Source organism: Bison bison, unplaced genomic scaffold (genome assembly GCF_000754665.1).
Source record: "Bison bison bison isolate TAMUID 2011002044 unplaced genomic scaffold, Bison_UMD1.0 scf7180017864531, whole genome shotgun sequence".
Lineage (NCBI taxonomy): Eukaryota > Metazoa > Chordata > Mammalia > Artiodactyla > Bovidae > Bison > Bison bison.
The window spans coordinates 255,474-278,985 of record NW_011495081.1 but is presented as its reverse complement, the minus strand read 5'-3'; the positions used below and the strand labels follow the sequence as shown (position 1 = coordinate 278,985).

Below are 23,512 nucleotides of genomic sequence, written 5' to 3'. Positions count from 1 at the left end.
TCCCTCTGCTCAGGCCATGGCATGCATTGCCCATGGCACTCCTCCACCCAGCAGCCCAGACACCACTTGCCCCAGGAAGCCTCCTCTCCATCTCCACCCCTACCCAGCATCTCCATCACAACACCAGGCACACCGGACAACAGCTGCCTGGTTTCACGCCTGCCTCCCCACCAGGACTGAGTCCATGAGGCGAGAACAGGCTCACGTCCTGAGTGCCCAGGAGTCCACCTAGGGCAGCATAGCCACAGGATCTCAAATGAAGGAAGGATAAGATGACACGACATGAGAAGGGTCACCTCGATAGACTGAAACTGCCCTCTGGCTCCCTCTGACCAGGCCCTTCTCACAGATGGGGGCACCACAATGTGACCCCACTACGCAGACCGGAGAGTAGCAGAAGCCTGTAGTTCTTCGCCTGTCTCCCTTTCCCCATCACCTGAAGTAGTCGTAGGAAAACTCCTCCAGTGTGTAGGGCTTGGCGCGCGCCTCGGGTTCTGCCGTTCGCAGCTGCAGGAGTCGGATAACATCCTGCCTCTGGTCGGGGGTCATGGTGACCAGGGCCTAGAGACCAAGAGACAGGAGCTGAAGTCAGCTCTCCAACTAGGGGCCCTGGATCAACATGGTAAAGCCCAGAGCCTTCTTGACTGGGGCTGGGGAAGACTGCCTTCATGGGGGTGGGCCCTGGGCCTGTCTGACCCAGGAGCCCCTTTCTTTCTGGGGAATCTCTGACATTACCACTGCCTCCATCATGCTGGGCTTAAGACCCTTCCCTCAGTGCCCTGTCTGAACGAGGTGGGGTCATCAGAAAGCCTGGACAAGGCAGGGGACACAGTGTGAGAAGTGGCTCAGGAAACGCCTGGAAAGCTGGGTTCCGAGTCCTCAGTGTTGGCTGAGGGGATGGGAAGGGGGATTCCAGAGGAGCCAGGGCCTGCCTTCCCAGCTCTGACCTCACTGCCTTTTTAGACAGGGCAAGCCCCATCCCCGTCCTCCCATCCCCTAGGCCACTCTCCTCTCATCCCCCAGCCGGGGCAGGTCCTCATCTGAAGCAGTTTCTAGGCTCCTCTCCACCTGGGACCAGTTTAATAGTTGCCCAAACTTTTAAGTTTGTGATCCCATGAGACCCCTGGATCATCTTCATAGAAGCTGCACAGCATGAATCTACAGTAATCCCCCACTCTTATTTTATGATGTGGGAATAAGACAAGGAGGGGCCAGAGGAGCCTCCCATCCGTCTACCACCCCCAGCCAGCCACATACCACAATCTCCCTCGGTGGCATAGTGACAGTAGGCATGACATAAACGCAGTCAGTGGGGAAGTCCCCACGCTGCTTGGTCCTCTCGTTGATGCCGCTGGCCCAGCCCGAGTTCATCACCTGTTCGCCCGTGTCGTGGTCCAGGATGAGGAGGTCCCCCTTGGCGAAGCTGAGGAAGCCGGACTCCTCGCCCGCTGGAAGGCAGAGGTGGGCGGGGCCGCACGGGTGTCGGGGGAGGGGCAGAGAGGTCAGAGGTGGGTTGGAGCACCTTTATTTGGGTTGATGATCTATAAGCCGCTCCTCCCCACTGGAACTGAGGCCCTGTCCCTCTCAGGTCTGCTCAGGAGCCACCTTGCCACAACCCCCCACACAGACACAGTCGTTGGTCGAAAGCCTTCCATGGCTCCTCACTGTCCTAAAAGATATTCCTCGACAGGCTCACAAGGCCTATTGCTGGTGACTGTCTTTCTGACTTCCTCTGCCTCCGCCTTCTTGCCCCTTCCACCTTCCCTCACCCATTTCAGCCAAACCGATCTATCTGCAGTTCCCAGCCTCCAACCTGTGCTCTCCAGCCTCGGCTCTGTGATCCTCTCTGCCCCAAACATTCTGCTCACACAAATGTCCTCCCTGAACCCCAGGCTGCATGGGGGCCACTCCCCCCAACCCAGGTTCCCATAGCCTCTGAGCTTCCCAGGTCACTGCTCTGTCACAGGGACTGTCACAGTCTGCTCCCACCCCTTCCCCACGACGGCAGGGCTGGGGTTCATCTCTTTCTCGAGCTCTGCCCAGAACCTCAAAGGCCTATGGACCAGGGATGCACGGTTTATAGTTGCTATTGCTGTCATCACTTGAAGATGGTATTTGGGGAACACTGAGGAGCAACCCCTGATCTCATGTGGAGAAGGTGGCAGGTGATAAGTATGTAGGATCAGGGGGAGGGAGGTTTCCCATGGGGCACAGATCAAAGGCACAGAGGTGAGCTGTTTGGTCCATTTGGCACAGCAGGTGTCTGGGGAAGGCAGAGTAACAGGCACTCGAGATTTTGAACATCAGGAGAAGGCCAGGGCATGCGATCTACCTAACACCCTGACCCAGGAACTGGCAGCTGGTGCCAGGAGCCACTCACCAGGGTTGGGGTTGTCCTGCAGGGCCACCACATACTTAGACCTCTTGCGGAGCCCCTCCAGGAAGGTGACCACCAGGTCACGGATGTCCTCAGCATTGCTGGAGGTGAAGGTGTACTCATCCCCCTTGATGGTGGCCAGCGTGAAGCTGGGGGCCGCCAACTTCGCTCCCCTGCATGACCAACACGGAGAACAGGGCCCCGTCGGGGTCAGTCCAGCACAGCCCAGGTCAGAGCAGCCCAGCGAGAGCAAGACACGGCACTCCCTGAAGGAGACCAAGGCCAGCCCAGTCAGGAGTGGCCTGACCAGAGAGAGGCCGGCCCAGCCAGGGTGACAAAGGGCCCCGGGAGCCAGAGCTCAGCCTGAGTCAGCCGTGGCTGGGCCAGAGTCATCCATGGTCTGGGGAGGCCTGCCTGGGGAGCTCATTTCCCTCTTGTTGTCTAATTCCTACTCACCCTTTAGGGCTCAGCCTATCTACCATTTCCTCCAGGAAGCCCTCCCACAGACCTCAGCACACTGGTCCCTACTTGAAAAATGGCTTATTTGATGTCCATCTCCCCTCTCAACTGCAGCTACAAGAGAACAAGGATTATCTTGGCACCACTGCATCCCAGGTGCTCGGTCAGAGCTGGACATGACCCAAGTCTGGCCCACATTGGACACAGCTCAGAGACACTCCTACAAGCCCCGGATGGGGGTGAGGCACTGCTGGGAAGAGTCCCTTGCAGGACCCACTCCCAACGCTGCTCCCATATGCATCGCGCTTCTCTGTTTACAAAGACTCCCATCAACTGTGGCATTTTTTCCTCACCACTGTTACTCTGTTATTGCAGGAAAGTTAGGACCTCCATTTGAGAGATGAGGACATGGAGGCCAGTCCCACTCAGGCCCCTGGGTGTCAGGCCAGCTCTTTTTGCACATGTTTGACTGTCCCTGACTGTTCTAACCACTGTTCTCAGCACAACCAGGAATGTGCCATAAAGACCCACCCCCCACCCTATTGGGAGGAAGGTGCCGGGGGTCTGCAGGGCACAGCACATACTCTCAATCATGTGCGAGCAGGACAGGCCACTGTGTGTCTCTGCATCTTGGTCATGTCCTCTGTGAGGTAGGGGCTTCCCTCCAAGGCCCCCATGACCTGCAGGAAAGACCTCGGAGCCCTCTCCTCCCCGCTCTGTCTGACTGTGTCTCCATCTGCCTGCTTCACTTCAGAAAGTGTTGAATCAGGACCCTGCACTTGAGTCCCACCCCTGCCACTGGCCTTTGTGCGGCTCCGGACAAGTCCCCACCCTGCACTAAAGCGGGGTGTGAGGGGCTAGACTGACCTACTGCTGGACACGGCCATGATCTCGGGGAAGGACAGCTCCAGAAGCACCTGCTCCTGCTCATCCACAAAGTAGACACCTGTCCAGTTGACCGCCACAATGACGTCGTTCTTGGGGAGGTTGGGGCCTGGGGCAGAGACAGGGGCACTGAGAGGGCGCCAGCCCAGGCCCAGGCCCAGCCCTTCCCAATCCTTGTAACCACCATGGAGATGGCCAGCGTGGGGTACACTGATGTCCATTTTACAGATGGGGGAACTGAGACTTAGAGAACACAACTTCCCCACAAGACAAAACCCCAGATGCAGTGGGAAGAGAGTGCTGGATTAAGGAACTGGGTTTGCACACTGTCCCTACCGCTGGTCTGTGCGACTTGGGACAAGGCCCTGAGAGCGGTGTGGTAGGATATGGAGGAGGTGGGTCACACTAACTGAGCCCCAAAGGTTCCCTCCAACCCGATATTTGGTGGTTCTGCAAAGCCAGCACCAGCACAGGGCCTGGTATGGAGCAGGTGCCTGATGCTGACGCCCAAGGATGACTAAGCAAATGGCCCGTGTGGGTTTGTGACAGCTGCATCCACTCTCAACTTCATGGGGTCAGCCACCCTATTCTGTACACAGTAGGTGCTTTAATGACCACATTACTCAGTTGTTCCACCCAGTGTGTGGCTGAGCACCTACTAAGTGCCACAGAGCCCTACTGGACTGCAGAGAGGGAGGATCTGCTCAGCACACTGACCTGGGGACCAAGCAGCCATGCGAGCAGAAGGCTGGTTGACCGGGGAGTCTGGCCCAGGCCACTCTCCTCCCCTGGCTGTGAGCTGAAGCCCTCGAGGGAGGGACGGGAGGCAAGAGGGCTGGGGTTACCTGAGAACTTGTAGGCTTCATAAAACCTGGAGAAGAGCAAGGGCCACTTGAAGCGGGCATAGTTGACCACATCCTCTTTGACCTTCTGAGCATCAGTTCTCCTCTGGGCATAAATTCCCTGGAGGTGCACAGACAAGGACAGGGGAGAAAAGACATGGCACAAGCTCTGTCCCTGTCCCCAAAGCCAGAAGCGGGCCCTGGGCCACTATGTCCTTGTATGCACCCGGCCTCACCTCACCCCACCAGCCCACAGCATCCCCATCGCTCCGTCTTCCTCCAATTCCACCAACAGCAGTGAGCCATTGAGACACAAGGGCAGTGGGCAGGAGAGGTGTTTGGGGAACAAGAACATGAGTGGCTAAGTGTGGGGGAGCGGTGCCAGGCATGACCAAGAAGAGGGAGTGGGAAATGGGTGGGCAGGAGCCAGGTCATACAGAACTGTGGGTGAGGCCACCCATCGCTGCAAGGCTGGGCATTTAGTGGAAACTGACAAGTGAACCTGAGAGTTAGGAAGACAGCAGCGTGGAGAATGATTGGAGCCTGATGGGGGCAAGCGGCTGGGGGACAATCCAACACTTCCACGAGAAATGAATGCACCAGTGTTTTATTGTCTGAAAATATCCTGCTGCATTTTAACAAGCACTTAGTGGGACTGAAGTAGGACTGAAGTGATCAGAATGAACTTATAGTTTTTATCACCTACAAATACAAGCATGGATAAAGACACATGTGTGCCAGCACCTAAGCGGTTGCATTTCCATGCACTAAGAGGGCCCGGAAGCAGTGCCATCCCAGGAGCTGTGACAGGACTTCCCTGGTGGTCCAGTGGTTAAGAAGCCACCTTGCAATACAGGGGATTTAGGTTCAATCCCTGGTCAGGAAACTAAGATCCCACATGCCTCTGAGCAGCTAAGCCTACAAGCCACGACTGCTGAGCCTGTGTGCTTTGGAGCCGGGGCACCACAACCAGAGAGTCCATGCGCTGCAAGGCAAGACCCACATGACGTAACCAAGATCCCGTGTGCTGCAACTAGGACCGGATGCGACCAAATAAGGAAAAAAGAAAAGAAAACCCAGGAGTTGTGAGTATTCAGGAATAAGGGGCTCGGTGTCGCAAGTCTAATCTCCAATAGCTCAGAAAAAATAACGGGTATGTGTGCTGAGAAAGTCACAGCAGCAGTGGGACAACGTTAACAAGTGGTGAATCTGGGTGAGGTGTGTACTGTACACAGCAGGTCCAGTTTTTTTAACCCACAACTTTCTCATAGCTTGAAATTATCTCAAAATAAAACATGGGTACCCCTCTGACCCTAATAATCACACTAATTCTCTATCCACCATACGAGGGGTCTGGCCCAGAGCTCCGGGCTGCACAGGCCAGGCATTACAGTCCAGCAGAGACCCAGTGAGCTCGGTCATGGGCTCCGGGAGGGCAGAGAGCACACCTGTTTTGCCCACAGCTGAGTCTCCAGGGTCTGCTGCGGTGCCCAACACACGGCAAGCACCCAAAATGAAAGGAATTCATGAACAGCAGCACCCAACCCAGAACAGGCCACGTGTCACATGCACCTTGGTGGTGGCCACCGAGAACCCGGGGAAGGCAGAAGAGCCGAGGTGGGGACGGAGGCTGGAGCTGCTGGGAGACAGAATGGATGGGCTTCAGCAGCTGACCCGGAATGAGAGGTGAGGGAAAGGAGGTTGCGGGAGAGGGTGGGAAGGAGAACATGCATCTCTTCTGGGGGCACTGAGGACAGGGAGGTCCTCGGGGGTGAGCCAGGCCTAGAAGCAGAGAGGGTGCCAGGAGCATTCGGGTACAGGTGGAGACTTGTGGGCAGCTCACCAGGGAAGGCAGAGCTCAGGGGGAGACACGCGGGGCTCCCGGGTTAGGAAAGAGGCCTCATGGGGAAGGGGATGAGACACACTGATCTTGGAGCCCTTGACACCTTGGGTGCAAAGATGATTCTGCTCTTATACAACCAGGGCCTGGAGATGGTGGGGGGGGGTGGCCTATGGACCCCTCCAGCAGCCAGGGTCCTCCCACCCTACAAGGCCTCCCCTGCCCTACTTGGGGTGGGTCTGTTAGTTTAGAACAGAGCTACTCAGGGCTGGTTATGGACCTGGGGCCTCAAGTAAGAGGCAGAGGGAGGCCTGTACCTCGAATTCCCCAGGCAGGAAGTTGAGCCAGAGCTCTTCCAGGGAGAAAGGAGGTGCACCTCCTAGAAGCTTCTTTAATGTGCAACCACCCTCCTGACCCGCAGGGCTAGTAAGAGCACAGGACTGGATTTAATCCATCTGTGTCCCTGGCGTCCAGCCCAGAGGGCACAAAACTCCAGTGAACCGATGTCCACAGTGGAGAAAGGCTGCTGGCAGCGAGGAAGTCAAGGTGCCATCCTGTCCCCCCATCCCATGGATAGACAGATGTCAGGTAAGAGCCGTGACCCCTTTGAGTTCTCAGGTCCCTACCCCTCATCCAGGTTACCATAAAGCCCTCCCTTCGAAACCCCAGCCCTCTGACCTTCTTGTGGGCCGCAATGGCCAGCTGGGCCCACTTCTCCAGTGTCCTCAGTGGCGTGATCTCGCGGTCAGGGATGTAGGTGGGAACGAGGTTCAGCAGGCGCTCCAGGATCATTTCAGAGCCATAGTCCACGAAGTACTGCTGGGAGGCCAGTTCAGCCAGGTCATCCTCCTAGGTAGGGGGAGAGCTCATCAAAACAAGCTCTGGGAAGCTGTTCCAGGCCACCAAGCCTCCTGTACTTTCAGACCCAGCCTTGGGGACTCTGTGCTCTGCCTAACTCACCAGGAGCTCCCATCTGCTTGGTGGAACCATGAGCAGCCCAAGGGCAGGGTCCCACGTGCCTACTCCTGGGCCCCCACCTCAGCACCAGCACAGAGCTGGACTATGCCCAAGGGCACATGAGCTGACCCAGAGGGACCAGCCAGCCCATCAGTACTGGGTCAGCCACTACATTCTCAGCCTGGTGAGAAGGGCCTTCCCTTGAGAATAGGAGGCCTGGGTATGAGACTGTCAGAGGTGGGTGGATGTATCACCATGACTACCTCCATCACCACCGCGACACTACCTGGGGATAGTCAAGGTACTGAGCAACCACTGGGCTATACTGCAGAGGCTGCGGAGTGCCAGATGGGCACTAAGCATTTGCCCCTTTTCTGCCTAAGCCCGGTGCATGGCAGCCCCAGAGATGCCTGCCCGGGGCTCCCTTGGGCTCTGAAAGCAGGAGTGATAGAGAAAGACTCTTGGGCACCTTGAAGACAGTAGTTTTCCAACCAGCTTAAAGTATTTCAAAGTTTTAGCCACTGATATGGCTATACAATATATTCTACTTGAATATCAGTTCACCAACACCAAAACCATTATTACCCCACCACCACCCTCACCACCATCATCATCGCTACCCTTACCATCACCTGCACCATCACTACCTCCACCATTGCTGCCTCTGCTGCCAACACATCCCTTCATTTCCATCCTCATTCCTCCATCTAATCACCAGCAGAACCATAAATGTCAGAAAACCATCAAAAACAAAGCACCCACATCAGTCCTGTCCTCAGAGATAAAAGGATACATGTTTGCAAACTCTGCTCTAAATGAGTGGATCTCTTACTCCTTTAGAGAAGTTTCTAGAGTAATTCAGAACAATACAGCAAGATGCACAGAATAAGATGGTAGACTGAAAGGACCTGAGCTCACCTTCTCTCATGAAAACACCAAAACCACAACTAACGCTGGAAAATCATCAACAAAAAAGGACTGGAACCTACCAGAAAAGATACTCTACTTCCAAAGACAAAGAAGAAGCCACAATGAGACAGTAGGAAGGGTGCATTCCCCATAAAATCAAATCCCATATATTCTGGGTGGGCAACCACAAACTGGAAAATAATTACATTGCAGAAGCTTTTCCACAGGAGTGAGAGTTCTGAGTCTCATATCAGGCTCCCCAGTGTGGGGGTCTGACGAAGGGAGGAAAAGCCCCCAGAGCATTTGGCTTTGAAGGCCACCTGGGCTTAACTGCAGGAATTTTACAGGACTGGGAGAAACAGAGACTCCAGTCTCAGAGGGTGCAAACAAGGTTTCACATGCACTTGGACCCAGGGCAAAGCAGCAGCTCCATAGGAGCCTGCAGGTCTTGGAGGGTCTCCTGGAGAGGTAGGGGGGACAACTATGGCTCACTGTGAGGACAAGTACACTTGTGGGGGAGGGAATACCCAGAGTATTCTTTGGCATAGAGTTGTCCTGGAGGCCACAATTTTGACATCAAGATGTGGCCCCACTCAACAGCCAAAGGCACCAATGCTGTGATGCACCAGGCCGAACAACCAAAAGGACAGGAACACAGCCCCATCCCATCAGCAGACAGCAGCTTAAGTCTTCCTGAGCCCACAGCCATCTCTTAAATACACCCTTGACACAGCCTTGCCCACTAGAGGGACAAGATCCAGCTCTAGCCACCAGTGAGCAGGCACCAGTCCGTCACACCAGGAAGCCTGCATAAGCCTCTAAGACTACCCTGTCCACCATAGGGCAGACACCAAAAGCAAGAGGAACTATAATCCTGCAGCCTGTGGGACTGCAAACATAGAAAGACAAATTGAGACAGCAGAAGAATATGTTCCAGATAAAGGAACAAGATAAAACGCAGAAGAACAACTAAGTGAAGGGAAGACAGACAACCTACCTGAAAAAGAATTCAGAGTAATGATGATAAAGATGATCAAAGATCTCAGAAAAAGAATGAAGGCATAGACTGAGAAGATAAAATAAATGTTTAACAAAGAGCTAGAAAATTTAAAGAAAATTAGAGATGAACAATAACCGAAATGAAAAATACACTAGGAGGAAAAATAGAATGAGGCAGAAGAAAGGATAAGTGAGCCAGGAGACATAAAGGTGAAAATCACTGCCATAGAACAAAAAGAATACAGAAAAAAAAAATGAAATGAGGATAGTTTAAGAGACCTCTAAGAAAACATTAAACACACTAACATTCACATTATACAGGTCACAGAAGAAGAAGAGGGAGAGAAAGGGCTGAGAACATATTTGAAGAGATAACAGGTGGAAACTTCCCAAATACAGGAAAGGAAACAGCCACCCAAGTCCAGGAAGCAAAAAGTCCCATACAGGATAACTTCAAGGAAGAACATGCTGATACATATTAATATACTGACAAAAATTGAAGACAAAAAGAAAATATTAAAAGCAACAAGGGAAAAGCAGCATAGGAATATCTGTAATGTTATCAGATGATTTTTCAGCAGAAACTCTGCAGGCCAGAAGGGAGTGACACAATATATTTAAAGTGATGAAATGGAAAAACCTACAAACAAGAATACCCAACAAGGCTCTCATTCAGATTCAATGGAGAAATCAAAAGCTTTACAGACAAGTAGAAGCTAGGAGAATTCAGCACCACCAGACTAACTTTGAAACAAATGCTAAAGAAACTTCTCTAGACAGAAAAGTCTACAACTAGAAACAAGAAAATAACGAATGGGAAAGCTCACTGGTAAAAGCAAACATGCAGTAAAGGCAGGAAATCATTTACACACAAAGATGATATCAAACTCAGCAATTGTGAGAAGAGGGTACAAATGCAGAATATTAGAAATGTATTTGAAATTAAGCGACCAGCAACTTAAAATAGTCTTGGATACATGTAGACTGCTATATTGAAACTTCATGGTAACCACAAGCCAAAAATCTACAATAGATACACACACAAAAAAGAAAAAGGAATCCAAACACAACACTAAATATAGTCATCAAATCACAAGAGGAGAGAACAAAAAAGGAAGAGAAGAAGCAAGAACTACAAAAACAATCCCAAAACAATTAACAAAATGGCAGTAAGAACATGCGTAAGTGAGTGCTAAGTCACTTCAGTTGTGTCTAACTCTTTGCGACACTATGGGCTGTAGCCTGCCAAGCTCCTCTGCCCATGGGATTCTTCAGGCAAGAATACTGAAATGGGTTGCCATGCTCTCCTCCAGGGGATCTTCCCAACCCAGAGACTGAACCAGTGTCTCTTACATCTCCTGCATTGTCAGACAGGTTCCTTACCACTATCGCCACCTGGGAAGCCCCAATAAGAGCATACATATTGGTAATTACCTTAAAGGAAAATGAATTAAATGCTGTAACCAAAAGACATACACTAGCTGAATGGATACAAAACCAAGACCCATGTATATTCTGTCTACAAGAAACCCACTTCAGATGTAGGGACATACACAGACTGAAAGTGAGGGGATGAAAAAACACATTCCATGTAAATAGACATCAAAAGAAAGCTGGAGTAGTAACACTCCTATTAGACAAAATAGGCTTTAAAATAAAGACTGTTATAAAGACAAAGGAGGACACTATATAATGACCAAGGAATCAATCCAAGAAGAAACTACTATAAATATATAATGGACCCAACATAGGGGCACCTCAATATATAAGGCAAATGCTAACAGCCATAAAAGAATGTATTGACAGTAACACAATAATAGTGGAGGACTTTAACACCCTGTTTACATCAATGGACAGATCATCCAGACAGGAAATCAATAAACAAACACAGATCTTAAACGACACATTAGACCAGGTGGACTTAACTGATATTTATAAAGCATTTCACCCAAAAGCAGCAAATGCACATTCTTTTCAAGTGTACACAGAACATTCTCCAGAGTAGATCACAGGCTGGGCCATAAAGCTAGCCTTAATAAATAAAAAGTGAAATCACATCAAGCATCTTTTCTGACCATAAAGCTATGAAATTAGAAATCAGCAACAAGAAAAAAAATTGTACAGAAAACACAAACACATGGAGGATAAACAACATGCTACTAAATAATCAATGGAGAAATCAAAGGGGAAATCAGAAAATTCCTAGAGACAAATGAAAACAAAAACATGATAATCCAAAACCTGTGAAATGCAGCAAAGCTGTTCTAAGAGGGAAGTTCATACAATACAATCTTATATCACACAAGAAGAAAAATCTCAAATAAACAATCTAACATTACACCAAAGCAACTAGAGAAAGAAGAACAAACAGAGCCCAAAGTTAGTAGAAGGAAGAAAATCATAAAGATTAGAGTAGAAATAGATGAAATAGAGACAAAGAAAATAATCCCAAAGATCAATGAAACTAAAAGCTGCTTCTTCAAAAAGACAAGACTGATAAACCTTTAGCCAGACTCATCAAGAAAAAAAGGGAGAGGGGGCAAATCAATAAAATTGGAAATGAAAAAGGAGAAATTACAATACCACAGAAATACAAAGGATTCTGATACTACTACAAGCAACTATATAACAATAAAATGGACAATCTAGAGGAAATGGACAAATTCTTAGAGATGTACAATCTTCCAGAACTGAACCTAGAAGAAATAGAAAATACAAACAGACCAATCACAAGTACTGACATTGAAACTGTGATTTAAAAACTTCAAACAAACAAAACATCCAGGACCAGATGCCTTCACAGACTAATTCTATCAAATATTTAGAGAAGGATTAACACCTATATTTCTGAAACTGTTTCAAAAAATTGCAGAAGAAACAACACTCCTAAATTCATTCTATTAGGCCACCATCACCCTGATACCAAAACCAGACAAAGATATCACCAAAAAAAAAAAAGAAAATCACTGATGAACACAGACAGAAAAACCCTCAACAAAATACAAGCAAACCAAATCCAAAGTCAAAGGATCATACACCATGATCAAGTGAGATTTATCCCAGGGATGCAAAAACTCTTCAATATTGGCAAATCAATATGATCAACCTAATACATGCAGAAAACTGAAGAATAAAAACAATACGATCAACCTCATACAAGCAGGAAAAGCTTTTGACAGAATTCAACAACCATATGTGATAAAAATTCTCCAAAAAGTGGGCATGGAGAGAAACTAACTCAACATAACAAAGGCCATATATGACAAAACCACATCTAACATCCTTCACCATGGTGAAAAACTGAAGGTATTTCCTTTAAGACCAAAAACAAGAGAAGGATGTCCACTCTTGCCCCTTTTATTCAATGTAGTTTCGGAAGTTGTAGCCATGTCAATCAGAGAAGAAATAAAAGGAAATAAAAGGAATAAAAGAAATCCAAATTGAAAAAGAAATAAAATAGTCGCTGTTTTCATATGGTATGATACTATACAGTAAGTCCCCTACATACGAACCTTCAGGTTGTGAACTTTCAAAGGTGTAAACATGTTGCATGTCCAGGCACATAAGTCAGTTCATGTATCTGGCATACATTGTCACATGTGTGCACCCTCTCCAAGTAGCCGGCTGTGCTTTTGTGTACTTTACTGCACAGTACTGTATAGAGTACTGCTGTTGCTGCTAAGTCGCTTCAGTCATGTCCAACTCTGCTCGACCCCATAGACAGCAGCCCACCAGGCTCCCCCATCCCTGGGATTCTCCAGGCAAGAACACTGGAGTGGGTTGCCATTTCCTTCTCCAATGCATGAAAGTGAAAAGTGAAAGTGAAGTCGCTCAGTCGTGTCCAACCCTCAGCAACCCCATGGACTGCAGCCTACCAGGCTCCTCCGTCCATGGGATTTTCCAGGCAGGAGTACTGGAGTGGGGTGCCATCGCCTTCTCCAGTATAGAGTACACTAGTACATTGTCTTTATTTCAAGCTAGATCTGCAAGAGGATGACTTCTTTGAACTCCTTGCTATGCAACACAAGGAGTTTACTAATGAAGACCTGATGGAACTGGAGGCCCAGACACAGGACAAAGAGAGACGAGAGGAAGAAGTAACCAAACAGATTCACGACACAGGGAATGGCAAGATCTTCTGGATTTGAGGAGGCACTACCAGTTTTGAGGCACAGAACCTAAGCACAGAACAGTGCACAAAGCTTGCAGCTGCTGTTTAGAATGCCATCCAGGGCCACTGTGTCATGATGATGAGAAAAAAACAGCTTCTACCCAGACATCGCTGGATCATTTTTTCAAGAGGGTAGATAGAACTGAATCCAGCAAGGAGCCAGAACCTGTGCCGTCAGTGTCAGACGTAAGTGAGACTGCAGCTTGCCCTCCATCTCCTAGTGCTGGTGATCCTTCAGCTCTACCATCTCCTGCCTCCTCTCCCTCCTCCAGTCAATAACCTTCTTGCCTGTTTACTCAATTCCAGCCTCTCTATGCCAGGGGTTGTACTGTACTTTGAAGGTACTACATGCAAGATTAGAAATGTTTTATTTTGCTGTCTTTTATGGATTATTTGTGTGCAAAGTACTATAAGACTATTATAGTATAGTACTATATAGCTGATTATGTTAGTTGGATACCTAGGATAACTGTCAGACATAAAACAATTAGACTCATGGATGCACTCTCAGAAAAGAACTCGTTCAAATGTAGGGGACTTACTGTACATGGAAAATCCTAAAGATGCTACCAGAAAACTACTAGAGCTCATGAATGAACTTGGTAAATTTTCAGACTACAAAATTAATATGCAGAAATATCTTGCATTTCTATACACTAACAACAAAAATCAGAAAGAGAAATTAAGGAAACAATCCCATTTACCATCACATCAAAAACAATAAAATACCTAGGAATAGACCTATGTAAGAAGGCAAAAACCCTGTACTCTGAAAACTGTAAGATGTTGATGAAAGAAACTGAAGGTGACATAAACAGATGGAAAGATATACCATGTTCTTACATTAGAAGAGTCAATATTGTCAAAATGTCTGTACTGTCCAAAGCAATCTATGGATTCAGTGCAATCCCTCTCAAATTACCAATGGCATTTTTCACAGAACTAAAATAAAAACCTTTAAAATCTGTAGAGAGACACAAAAGAACCCGAATAACCAAAGCAATCTTGAGAAAAAAGAAAATGGAACTGGAAGAATCAGGCTCTCTGACTTCAGACTATTTACTACAAAGCTACAGTCAAACAGTATGGTACTGGCACACAAGTAGAAATATAAATCAATGGAACATAATAGAAAGTCCAGAAATAAGCCCAGGCACCTATGGTCAACTAATGTGTGACAAAGGAGGCAAAACTATACAATGGAGACAAGACAGTCTCTTCAATAAATGGTGTTGGGAAAGCTGGACAGCTCCATGTAAAAGAATGAAATTAGAGCATTCTCTAAGACCATACACAAATGTAAGCTCAAAATGGATTAAAGACCTAAATGTAAGACTGGATACTATAAAACTCTTGGAGGAAAAGATAGGCAGAACATTCTGTGACATAAATTGCAGCAATATCTTTTCCAATCCATCTCCTAGAGTAGTGAAAATAAAAACAAAAATAAACATGTAGGAAATTCAAATGCTTTTGCACAGCAAAGGAAATCACCAACAAAACAAACAGATAACAGAGAACGGGAGAAAATATTTGCAAACAATGCAACCAACAAGGAATTAATCTCCAATATGTACAAACAACTCACGAAACTCAGTAGCAAACAAACAACCTAATCAAAAAATGGGCAGACGATCTAAATAGACATTTCTCCAAAGACATACAGATGGTCAAAAAGCACATGAAAGATGGTAAATATCAGTAATTATATCAGAGAAATGCAAATCAAAACTATAATGAAGTATAACCTCACACCCAATCAGAAAGGAAAGGTCATATTCAAAAAGTCTACAAATAATAAATGCTGGTGAGGATATGGAGAAAAGGGAACCCTCCTACACTGCTGATGGGAATATAAATTTGGCATAGCTATTGAACAACTAAGCAAGCACACTAGGGAAACAGTATGACAGGTCTTTTAAAAACTAAAAATAGAACTACCATGTGATCTAGCAATCTCACTCCTGGGCATATATCCAGAGAAAACCATACTTTGAAAAGACATATGTGCCCCAGTGTTCACTGCAGTGCTGTTTATAATAGCCAAGACATGGAAGCAACCTAAATGTCCACCAACAGAGAAATGGATAAAAAATATGTCGTGAAAGTGAAAGTGTTAGTCGCTCAGTCATGTCTCACTCTCTACAACCCCATGGACTGTAGCCCGCCAGGCTCCTCTGTCCATGGAATTCTTCAGGCAAGAATACTGGAGTGGGTAGCCATTCCCTTTTCCAGGGGATCTTCCCAACCCAGGGATCGAACTCAGGTCTCCCACACTGCAGGCAGATTCTTTACCATCTGAGCCACCAGAGAAGCCCAAGAATATGACATGCATATGTATACACAAAAGAATATTGTTGCTGTTTAGTTGCTAAGTTGTGTCCGACTCTTTTGCAACCCCATGGACTGTAGCCCACCAGGATCCTCTGTCCATGGGATTTCCCAAGCAAGAATACTGGAGTGGATTGCCATTTGTTTCTTCAGGGGATCTTCCCAAACCAGGGATTGAACACATGTCTCCTGCTTGTCAGGTGGATTCTTTACCACTGAGCCATCTGGAAAGCCCCACAATAGAATATTACTCAACCATTAAAAAGAATGAAATAACATCATTTGCAGCAACATGGATGAACCAAGAGATTATCATACTAAGTAAAATAAGTCAATGAAAGACAAATATCATATGATATCTCTTATATGTGGAATCTAAGAAAAATTATACAAATGAACTTATTTACAAAACAGAAAAAGACACACCGACTTCAAAAACAAATTTCGGGTTACCAAAGAGGAAAAGAGTATGGGATAAATTTGGAGGTTGGGGTTAACATATATACACTACTACATGTATTAATAAAATAGATAATCAATAAGGATCTACTATGTAGCACAGGGAATTCTATCAATACTCTGTAATAAGCTATATGGGAAAAGAATCCAAAGAAGAATGAATATATGTTCACATATAACTAAATCACTTTGCTGTAAACCTGAATCTAACACAACATTGTAAATCAAATATACTCCAATATAAATAAATAAGTAAATAAAATGATTTGATAGAGATTTTTAAAAAAAAGAACAATACAGCAAGTTGTGAAGCACGTACTCTGCACCATGCAGTCACTGCAGCAGGGCAGGAACACCTCCCACAGGCAGAATTCAGGCTATTCTTCAAAGCCCTCGCTCCGTTGTGCCACGCTCAGTCACTTCAGTCACGTCTGACCCTGTGGACTGTAGTCTGCCAGGCTTCCCTGTCCATCACTATCTCCCAGAGCTTGCTCAAACTCATGTCCATTGAATCAGTGATGCCGTCCAACCATCTCATCCTCTGTCGCCCCCTTCTCCTCCTGCCTTCAATCTTTCCCAGCCTACGGGGTTGGTGTTAAATCTAAGAGGAGCCTAGATGACACCCCACCTCCATGTGGCTAACCTTCCCATTCACTGATGATGAGTCAGGGATAGCAACACTCAGCCAAATTCAGCAAACAGGCAACTAAGAACCAAGCAAGCTCAGCCAGAAGATCAGCTCACTCACCTTCTCACACCTGTACTCCCCAAACTTGACCCCTCGCACCACCTGCTGGTAGATGAGGTTAGTGGCCACATTGTCTTCTGAGGGGTTGTGCCAGGGCGTGAAGACTTCCTTGCGGAAGAAGAGCCTCCACGGGGCATTGCGCTCCTGGGCACCCTGCTCCTTGGCGTACTGTTCACATTGGGAGATAGCGTCCATGACGTGGTCGCTGCCACTGCCCAGGGAGGACACCTGCGGGCACAGGGTTAGAGGTCACCCAGCTGAAGGGTGAGCAGGCGGGGGAGGACTGCAAGGAGCCATCAACTGCGCCAACTGTTCTGGTTCAGATGGAAAACCAAGGCTCAGGGCAAGGAGGGGTCTGCCCAGGTCACCCAGGAGGCAGACCAGCCGAGGGGAACCCCTGGATCCCACCGTGGGCGCTGAGCTGGCACAGCAACCAAGGGATTCCTATTTCCTAATGGAAGTTTTTTGTGAAACTCTAACGGGCACATGGTCACTGAAGATGCAGAAGGTGTCTGTTGTTGAGAGAAATGGCATCAGAAAACATGCTGCTATCATTGGACCTGCTAGGATGGGGGGTGGGGGGCATCTCTGTGGCCTGTGGTGATCCTGGGTGTGCAGGCAAAAGTTACCCACATCCAGACCCAGCTCAACTGCTCTGGTAGCTCAGTGGTAAAGAATCCATCTGCCAGTGCAGGAGACACAAGAGATGCAGGTTCGATCCCTGGGTCAGGAAGATCCCCTGGAGAAGGAAATGGCAGATTCCCCAGAAAAGAAGTGGGTTCCCCAGGCAACCCACTCTAATATTCTTGCCTTGGCAAATCCCATGGACAGAGGAGCCTGGTGGGTCACAGTCCACGGGGTCACACAGAGTCAGTCACGACTTAGCGACAAACCAACAATAACAAGGCCCAGCTCAGCAGCGAAGGCTCCAGGCCCACATGTGCCCCGGGAGGCACACACTCTAGGTCTAGGCAGTCCGAAACAAGTGCAAAGAAACTACCATTCCTGATAAGGAATCATAAGTCCATTTGCAAACAGGAAAACTGGATCTCAGAGCCAGTGGCTCTCTCTCCACCATGTTATTTCTCTGTCATCAGCAGAGGGTTAGATCCACCTGGGCACATATGCGTGCAGCGAGCCCTGGGCTCCAATCTCCATTGTATGGTTGGGTTTCTCTTTAGGTGCTTAGGATCCCTCCATGATCCTAAGGAGCTGGGGCAGGGCCAGGGTTCCCACTGGTTTACGGAGGAGGTAACTGAGGCCTTGGAAGGTCAGTAACCGTGCAAGGGCGCCCGAGCCAGTAGGTGGCCGCACTGGGGTGGGAGCTGGTGGGCGGCCCTGGCGGTGCCGGGAGGAGGGGCTTCCGGGCTGGCCTCACCTTATCAAACAAGGCAATGTAGAGGGAGAACCCGAAGCGGTCCTTGAGCGAGATCTTGTCGGCCAGCGCATTGCAGAGCTCCTTGGCCGTGGTCGCCGAGTCCGTCAGCAGCGTCTTGGTGGTCCCGTCCATGAACGTCACAGGCAACATGATGGGCTTCTTGGACTTGGTGGCCTGAAAGTGACCCAAGAGGCTTCCTGGAATCCTTTCACTTCAGAACATCTCACGCTCTCTGGGCTCCCAGCTCCTTCTGGAGATGGAGCCCTCAGACCTAAATGTCCCACAGCACATTGCCTGTCCCTGGTCACAGGTGCCCAGGGAGCCCTGCTGTGCTCCCCACCTGAGAGGACCTGCAAGGTCCCTGAGCTGGGGCACTAGGGCTGGCTGGGTAGTCAGGCTTTGCCAGGTGCCAAGGACACCTGTCTTCCTGTCATGTAACCATCACAAGACCCTGTGAAGTGACATCTGCATTGCCATGCTGCAGATGAAGCCATTGAGACACAGAGGAACACCCCGCCAAGTCACGTTGACTATAAAGCCAGCAGATGGAGTCATTGCCCACTGGGGGCTTTCCTGTTCCAGGGGCTTGAGACTCCAGAACTTGAGGGTGCATGCTCGAAAGACCACAGAATCCCAAAGCAGGGAATATTTCTAGGGCACTGGAGTGTACCGTGACACAAGCGCACACACACACAAGCACACACGCCCGGGGGTCGCACCTGCAGCTCCAGCCAGCTGGGCGGCTGTGTCCGTGTCCCATTGACAAAGGTCCTCCTGAGTCGCTCCTCACAGTACGGGGCGTAGCCAGGGGGTCCCCCATGGATGAAGTTCCGCAGGTACTACGGACAGAGGACCAACTCAGGGGACCCCACTCCAGCCTCCCTCGGCCTCCCCACCTGTGAGACAGGCTGATAGGCTGGGACCTGGGACCCTTTGCCAGAGTGCTTGCACCTAGACAGATATTTCCTTGAGCAATAAAATACAAAGAAACCAAAAGGAACTGAAAATAACTGCACAGGTGCAGTGGGAACAATTATGAACAATAAGGTACAAAAAGGCCACAAACCAACTGCCATTTCTGAGCTGCTGGGAGCAGAGGCAGGGACTTTTCCATGAGCCCTGCACATACCACCACCACCAAGGGGGTGGGCAGACAACCTCTGACCTGACCCATCAATCCGTCCCCACCCTCACCTCATTTAAGGAGCCAGGGAGCAAGCAGGGGCACCCGTTTCTTGTTCTTGCTCCCTTGTACCACAGCACCAGCCTCAGTAAAGCCTTGCCTGAATTTCATGTCTGGCCTCTTATCAACTTCTATTGATTAAAACGTTCATGGACCCAGGTCAGCAACACCTGGACCATCAGAGCAACTTTCCCAGGTCTCCTGCCTCTGGTTCCTCCACCCACAATCTGCTCCTGGGGACACCTCCACCCACGCCCCTCCTCAGCTTCCCAGGGCTTCCCACTGCCCTCTAGATCAAGCCCACATGCCTCACGCTGGCAAAAAGGCCGCCATGATCCAGGCCTTTCTAGTCTCAGCCATGCCTCCAGCCTCACCCCACACACCACCCCTGCCCTGCACCCAGCTTAACTGCTCCTCTTCCTCCAGGGTCCACCTCCCTGACCCCTCCACTCCTCATACTGCTGACCAGCTGGGCTGATCCAGCTGACAGCTGCTCTGCCTCTGTGTCCCCAGCACCCAGAGCCTGGCACCCAGGGTCACAAAAGAGCCTGAGATGAACTAAAGTTCTTCAGACCAGCATGTGGAAAGTCCAGGAGATACTGCTGTCAAACTCAGCGTCTGCATAAATCAAATGGGGCCAGGGGAGACAGAAGTGAAGTGGTGGGTGCCTAGGAGGAGGGCCAGGAAGATGGGCCCCGCAGAGGCCGGGAGGTCTGGGAGGAGATGACCTGGGCAGGACCTCACTGCCAAGCCCCTCTGCCCTCTGAGATGCTTCTCCGTGCTCTGCTCCTTGACACCAGAGACCGAGCCCAATTCCCGTTCCTGTCCCTGGAGGCCAAAAGCCTCCCCTACCTTAACAAACTTCTCAGAGGGGGCAAAGCAGCCCACGCAGAGAGACACGAGGATCCAGCCCCGGGCATAGCTGCTCTTGGAGGGGTTGTGAGTGAGCTGCTTGCTGATCTGGCAGTAGATCTCATCCCTAAGCAGAATGGGGTACAAGGAAGGGAGACAGACTGTCTCAGAGGGAAAGCCCACCCTCCATCCCAGCAGCAGGTGAGATGCCTACTCCCCCACTTGCCAGGGATGACCCAGGAGGAGAGTGGTCAGAGTGGGACCAGGTGGGGAAGGCTGAGCCCAGGGCTCTGAGGAGGGTCTGGCTTTGGAGGAGACAGGCTCATCAGACGTGAAGCACGTTCATACCTGACTCCAATCCAGAGTCCAGGGCCCCCAATCCACAGGGTGGCGCACACCCTGCTCTGGGCACGGGGCCATGGTCAGTAGTGACCACTCTAATGGGAAGCACAGGCTCCATCCCCCCCTCACCCCTCACCAAGCTGCGTGGCCTGGGCAGGTGAGTTCACCTCCAAGCCTGACCCACAGTGCCAGCAGCAGGTACAACTTCCACTAATGGAAACCGGCAGAGCAGGAAATGGGAAAAACATCTGGGGAGTTTCTCTGGGGGAGGAAATGAGTAGGGACTTTGATGCTCTCTTGATATGTTTCCGTATGTTTGAATATTTAAGTGGCCATGTATTACTTTTGATCCCTGGGTCAGGAAGATCCCCTGAAGGAGGAAATGGCAACCCACTCCAGTACTCTTGCCTGGAAAATTCCATGGGCAGAGGAGCCTGGCGGACTGGCAGTCCATGGGGGTCACAAAGAGTCAGACAAGACTGAGCGAGTGAGCATGCACGTATTACTTTTATTTTGTGTTGTTTTCATTTTAAAGGGAAGTGATAGCATCCTGCTTATAAGATTGTTGTGAAGAAAAATGAGCCAAGGCTTATACAGGCCCTGGCACGATGCCCAGCACAGTAAACCCCCAAAGATGCCAGCCTAGCTGCAGCCTTAAGATGCTACCTGTCCATTCAGGGACAAAGGCTGGACCTACCATGGTGCAGTAACCACCAGGGGGCACTCACTGCTGTTCTTCTCTCTTAGAAAGGCAGGTTTCTAATTCAGTGGCTCCCCAATTTTGAGAGCTCACAGACCAATACAACTTTAAAATACATTCTGGAAGTTGCTAACTTACTAAGTTGAATAGCTTATAACTTAATTGTCATCAACTTATAATGACAAATAAGGACATTTAAAACACACCAAACACACAGCCCCTGCCCACTATCTATATCACAATCATTTTATAAAACAAAGGTAATTTTAATATCCAAAAAGTAGGAAGGGCAAAATCTCAGAACAAAGAACCATGTTTTAAATAAATCAAATTAGAAACATCCTTATTTCCCCCATCTTGTCACAGACCAGTAGCTGGAAGCCCTGACCCTGTTCACTTTCTAAGCAGGGATATAGAGGTCGAGAGAAGGGAGGGATTAGTCCTGGACCCTCAGGGAATCAGCACCCAGGCTTCTGACTCAGTCCAGGGCTCCTGGAACTGTATTATTTAGAAGCACCACTTAAGGTCTGATGATGAGATTAATTATGAGGTAAATTCTTGACCCTTAAACATACCTTGGGCAATTACCTTTTCTTCCCAGGGGCTGACAGCCCCAAGTGCTACATCTCTGGTGAGCAAGGTAGTAACTGGGCTCAAGGAGCAATGAAAGAGAGGCCAGTGACCCCTGGGCAAACCTCTTCCCTTCTCTGGACCTCCTGCCTCCTATTGGTAAAATGATACTTGACCTCCCCACCCACCCCATCCTGCTGTTCTCCCAGCCAACACACATGAGTTCATGGTCTGCTCTCCTAACCAGACATCTTGTACAGATGGAGTTCTCAGAGAAACCGTGTTTTCCCGCCACTGATGCAGCTGAGTTGATTCCTTAATTGCTCCTGAAAAGTCACGGACCATCCCAGCACCAAGCAAAGGCCTCTCCTGGGCCTGAGGCATGTGCTGGATGCCTTCTGACCACAGTAACCCTGAGCACAGGCCTGGGCGGGGTGCACCGAAGGTGCCTGCAGGGATGGGTTATACATCAGATAATGCTAATAGCCAACAGCTACCGTCTAGTGAGTGGCCACTATGGAGGTCCTAGGTCACACTTTCCATAGTTTTATCTGCCCCAAGCCTACAAGGTAGGTACTATTATTATTCCGTCTTAACAGAGGAGGAAACTGAACCTTGCAAAGATAAAATCACTCTACCAAGACCACACAACCAGCTACCAGCAGAGCTAAACCCAGGCCTGCTTGGCTTAATCAGTTACTAAATTGGACTGCAAGGAGATCCAACCAGTCCATCCTAAAGGAGATTAGTCCTGGCTGTTCATTGGAGGGACTGATGTTGAAGCTGAAACTCCAATACTTTGGTCACCTGATGCAGAGAGCTGACTCATTTGAAAAAACCCTGATGCTGGGAAAGATTGAGGGCAGGAGAAGAAGGGGACGACAGAGGATGAGATGGTTGGATGGCATCACCGACACAATGGACATGGGTTTGGGTGGACTCCAGGAGTTGGTGATGGACAGGGAGGCCTGGCATGCTGTGGTTCATGAGGTCGCAAAGAGTCAGACACAACTGAGAGACTGAACTGAACTGAAAGTGATGGAGCCACGATTCTGCCACCCAAAGCCTTATGGGGCTGGAAGAGCAGGATGGCTCCCCCTGCCAGCTGCCCCCTCCCTGAGCCCCAGCCCTCAGGCGCTGACCGGAGTGCTGGCCGCAGGATGCCGTTGCCAATGATGAAGTGCAGCTTCTCCAGGTTGGAGGTGGGCCGGTCCTCCAGCATGCTGTTGCCCTGCACCGTGGACTCCCCATCATGCAGCCTCTTGGTCACCTGGGACACAGCAGAGGGCAGAGGCTCAAGCAGGGCTCTCCCGCTTGCCTGAGTCTGCCCAGTCCCCGGGAAAACAGAACCCTGGGAGTGGCCAGAACGCTGGCTCCCCAGCACCATCACAGCCCCGCCCTATGCAGGACAGACAGTGGGTCAATGAATGGCCCACACAGCCAGGGGGCGCTGGCCTGGTGCCACTCCCTTCTGAGGACAAGGTTCCTCTGCAGTCTCCCTGACAGCACT

The 23,512-nt window shown here is 49.4% G+C and overlaps 1 protein-coding gene across 1 annotated transcript in view; it reads right to left on the bottom strand.

Moving 5' to 3' along the window:
* Positions 1–23,512, bottom strand: part of MYO7A (myosin VIIA) — a 107,839-nt gene that overhangs the window by 20,397 nt on the left and 63,930 nt on the right. Inside the window, exons 28-38 of the mRNA XM_010831775.1 lie at positions 23,145–23,272; positions 20,391–20,517; positions 19,075–19,194; positions 18,356–18,529; positions 16,978–17,205; positions 7,082–7,252; positions 4,567–4,684; positions 3,704–3,830; positions 2,381–2,550; positions 1,258–1,448; positions 437–561 (exon numbers count right to left, since the gene is read on the bottom strand). Coding sequence (XP_010830077.1) covers positions 437–561; positions 1,258–1,448; positions 2,381–2,550; positions 3,704–3,830; positions 4,567–4,684; positions 7,082–7,252; positions 16,978–17,205; positions 18,356–18,529; positions 19,075–19,194; positions 20,391–20,517; positions 23,145–23,272 — 1,679 coding nt within the window. The remainder of the gene's footprint in view (positions 1–436; positions 562–1,257; positions 1,449–2,380; positions 2,551–3,703; positions 3,831–4,566; positions 4,685–7,081; positions 7,253–16,977; positions 17,206–18,355; positions 18,530–19,074; positions 19,195–20,390; positions 20,518–23,144; positions 23,273–23,512) is intronic.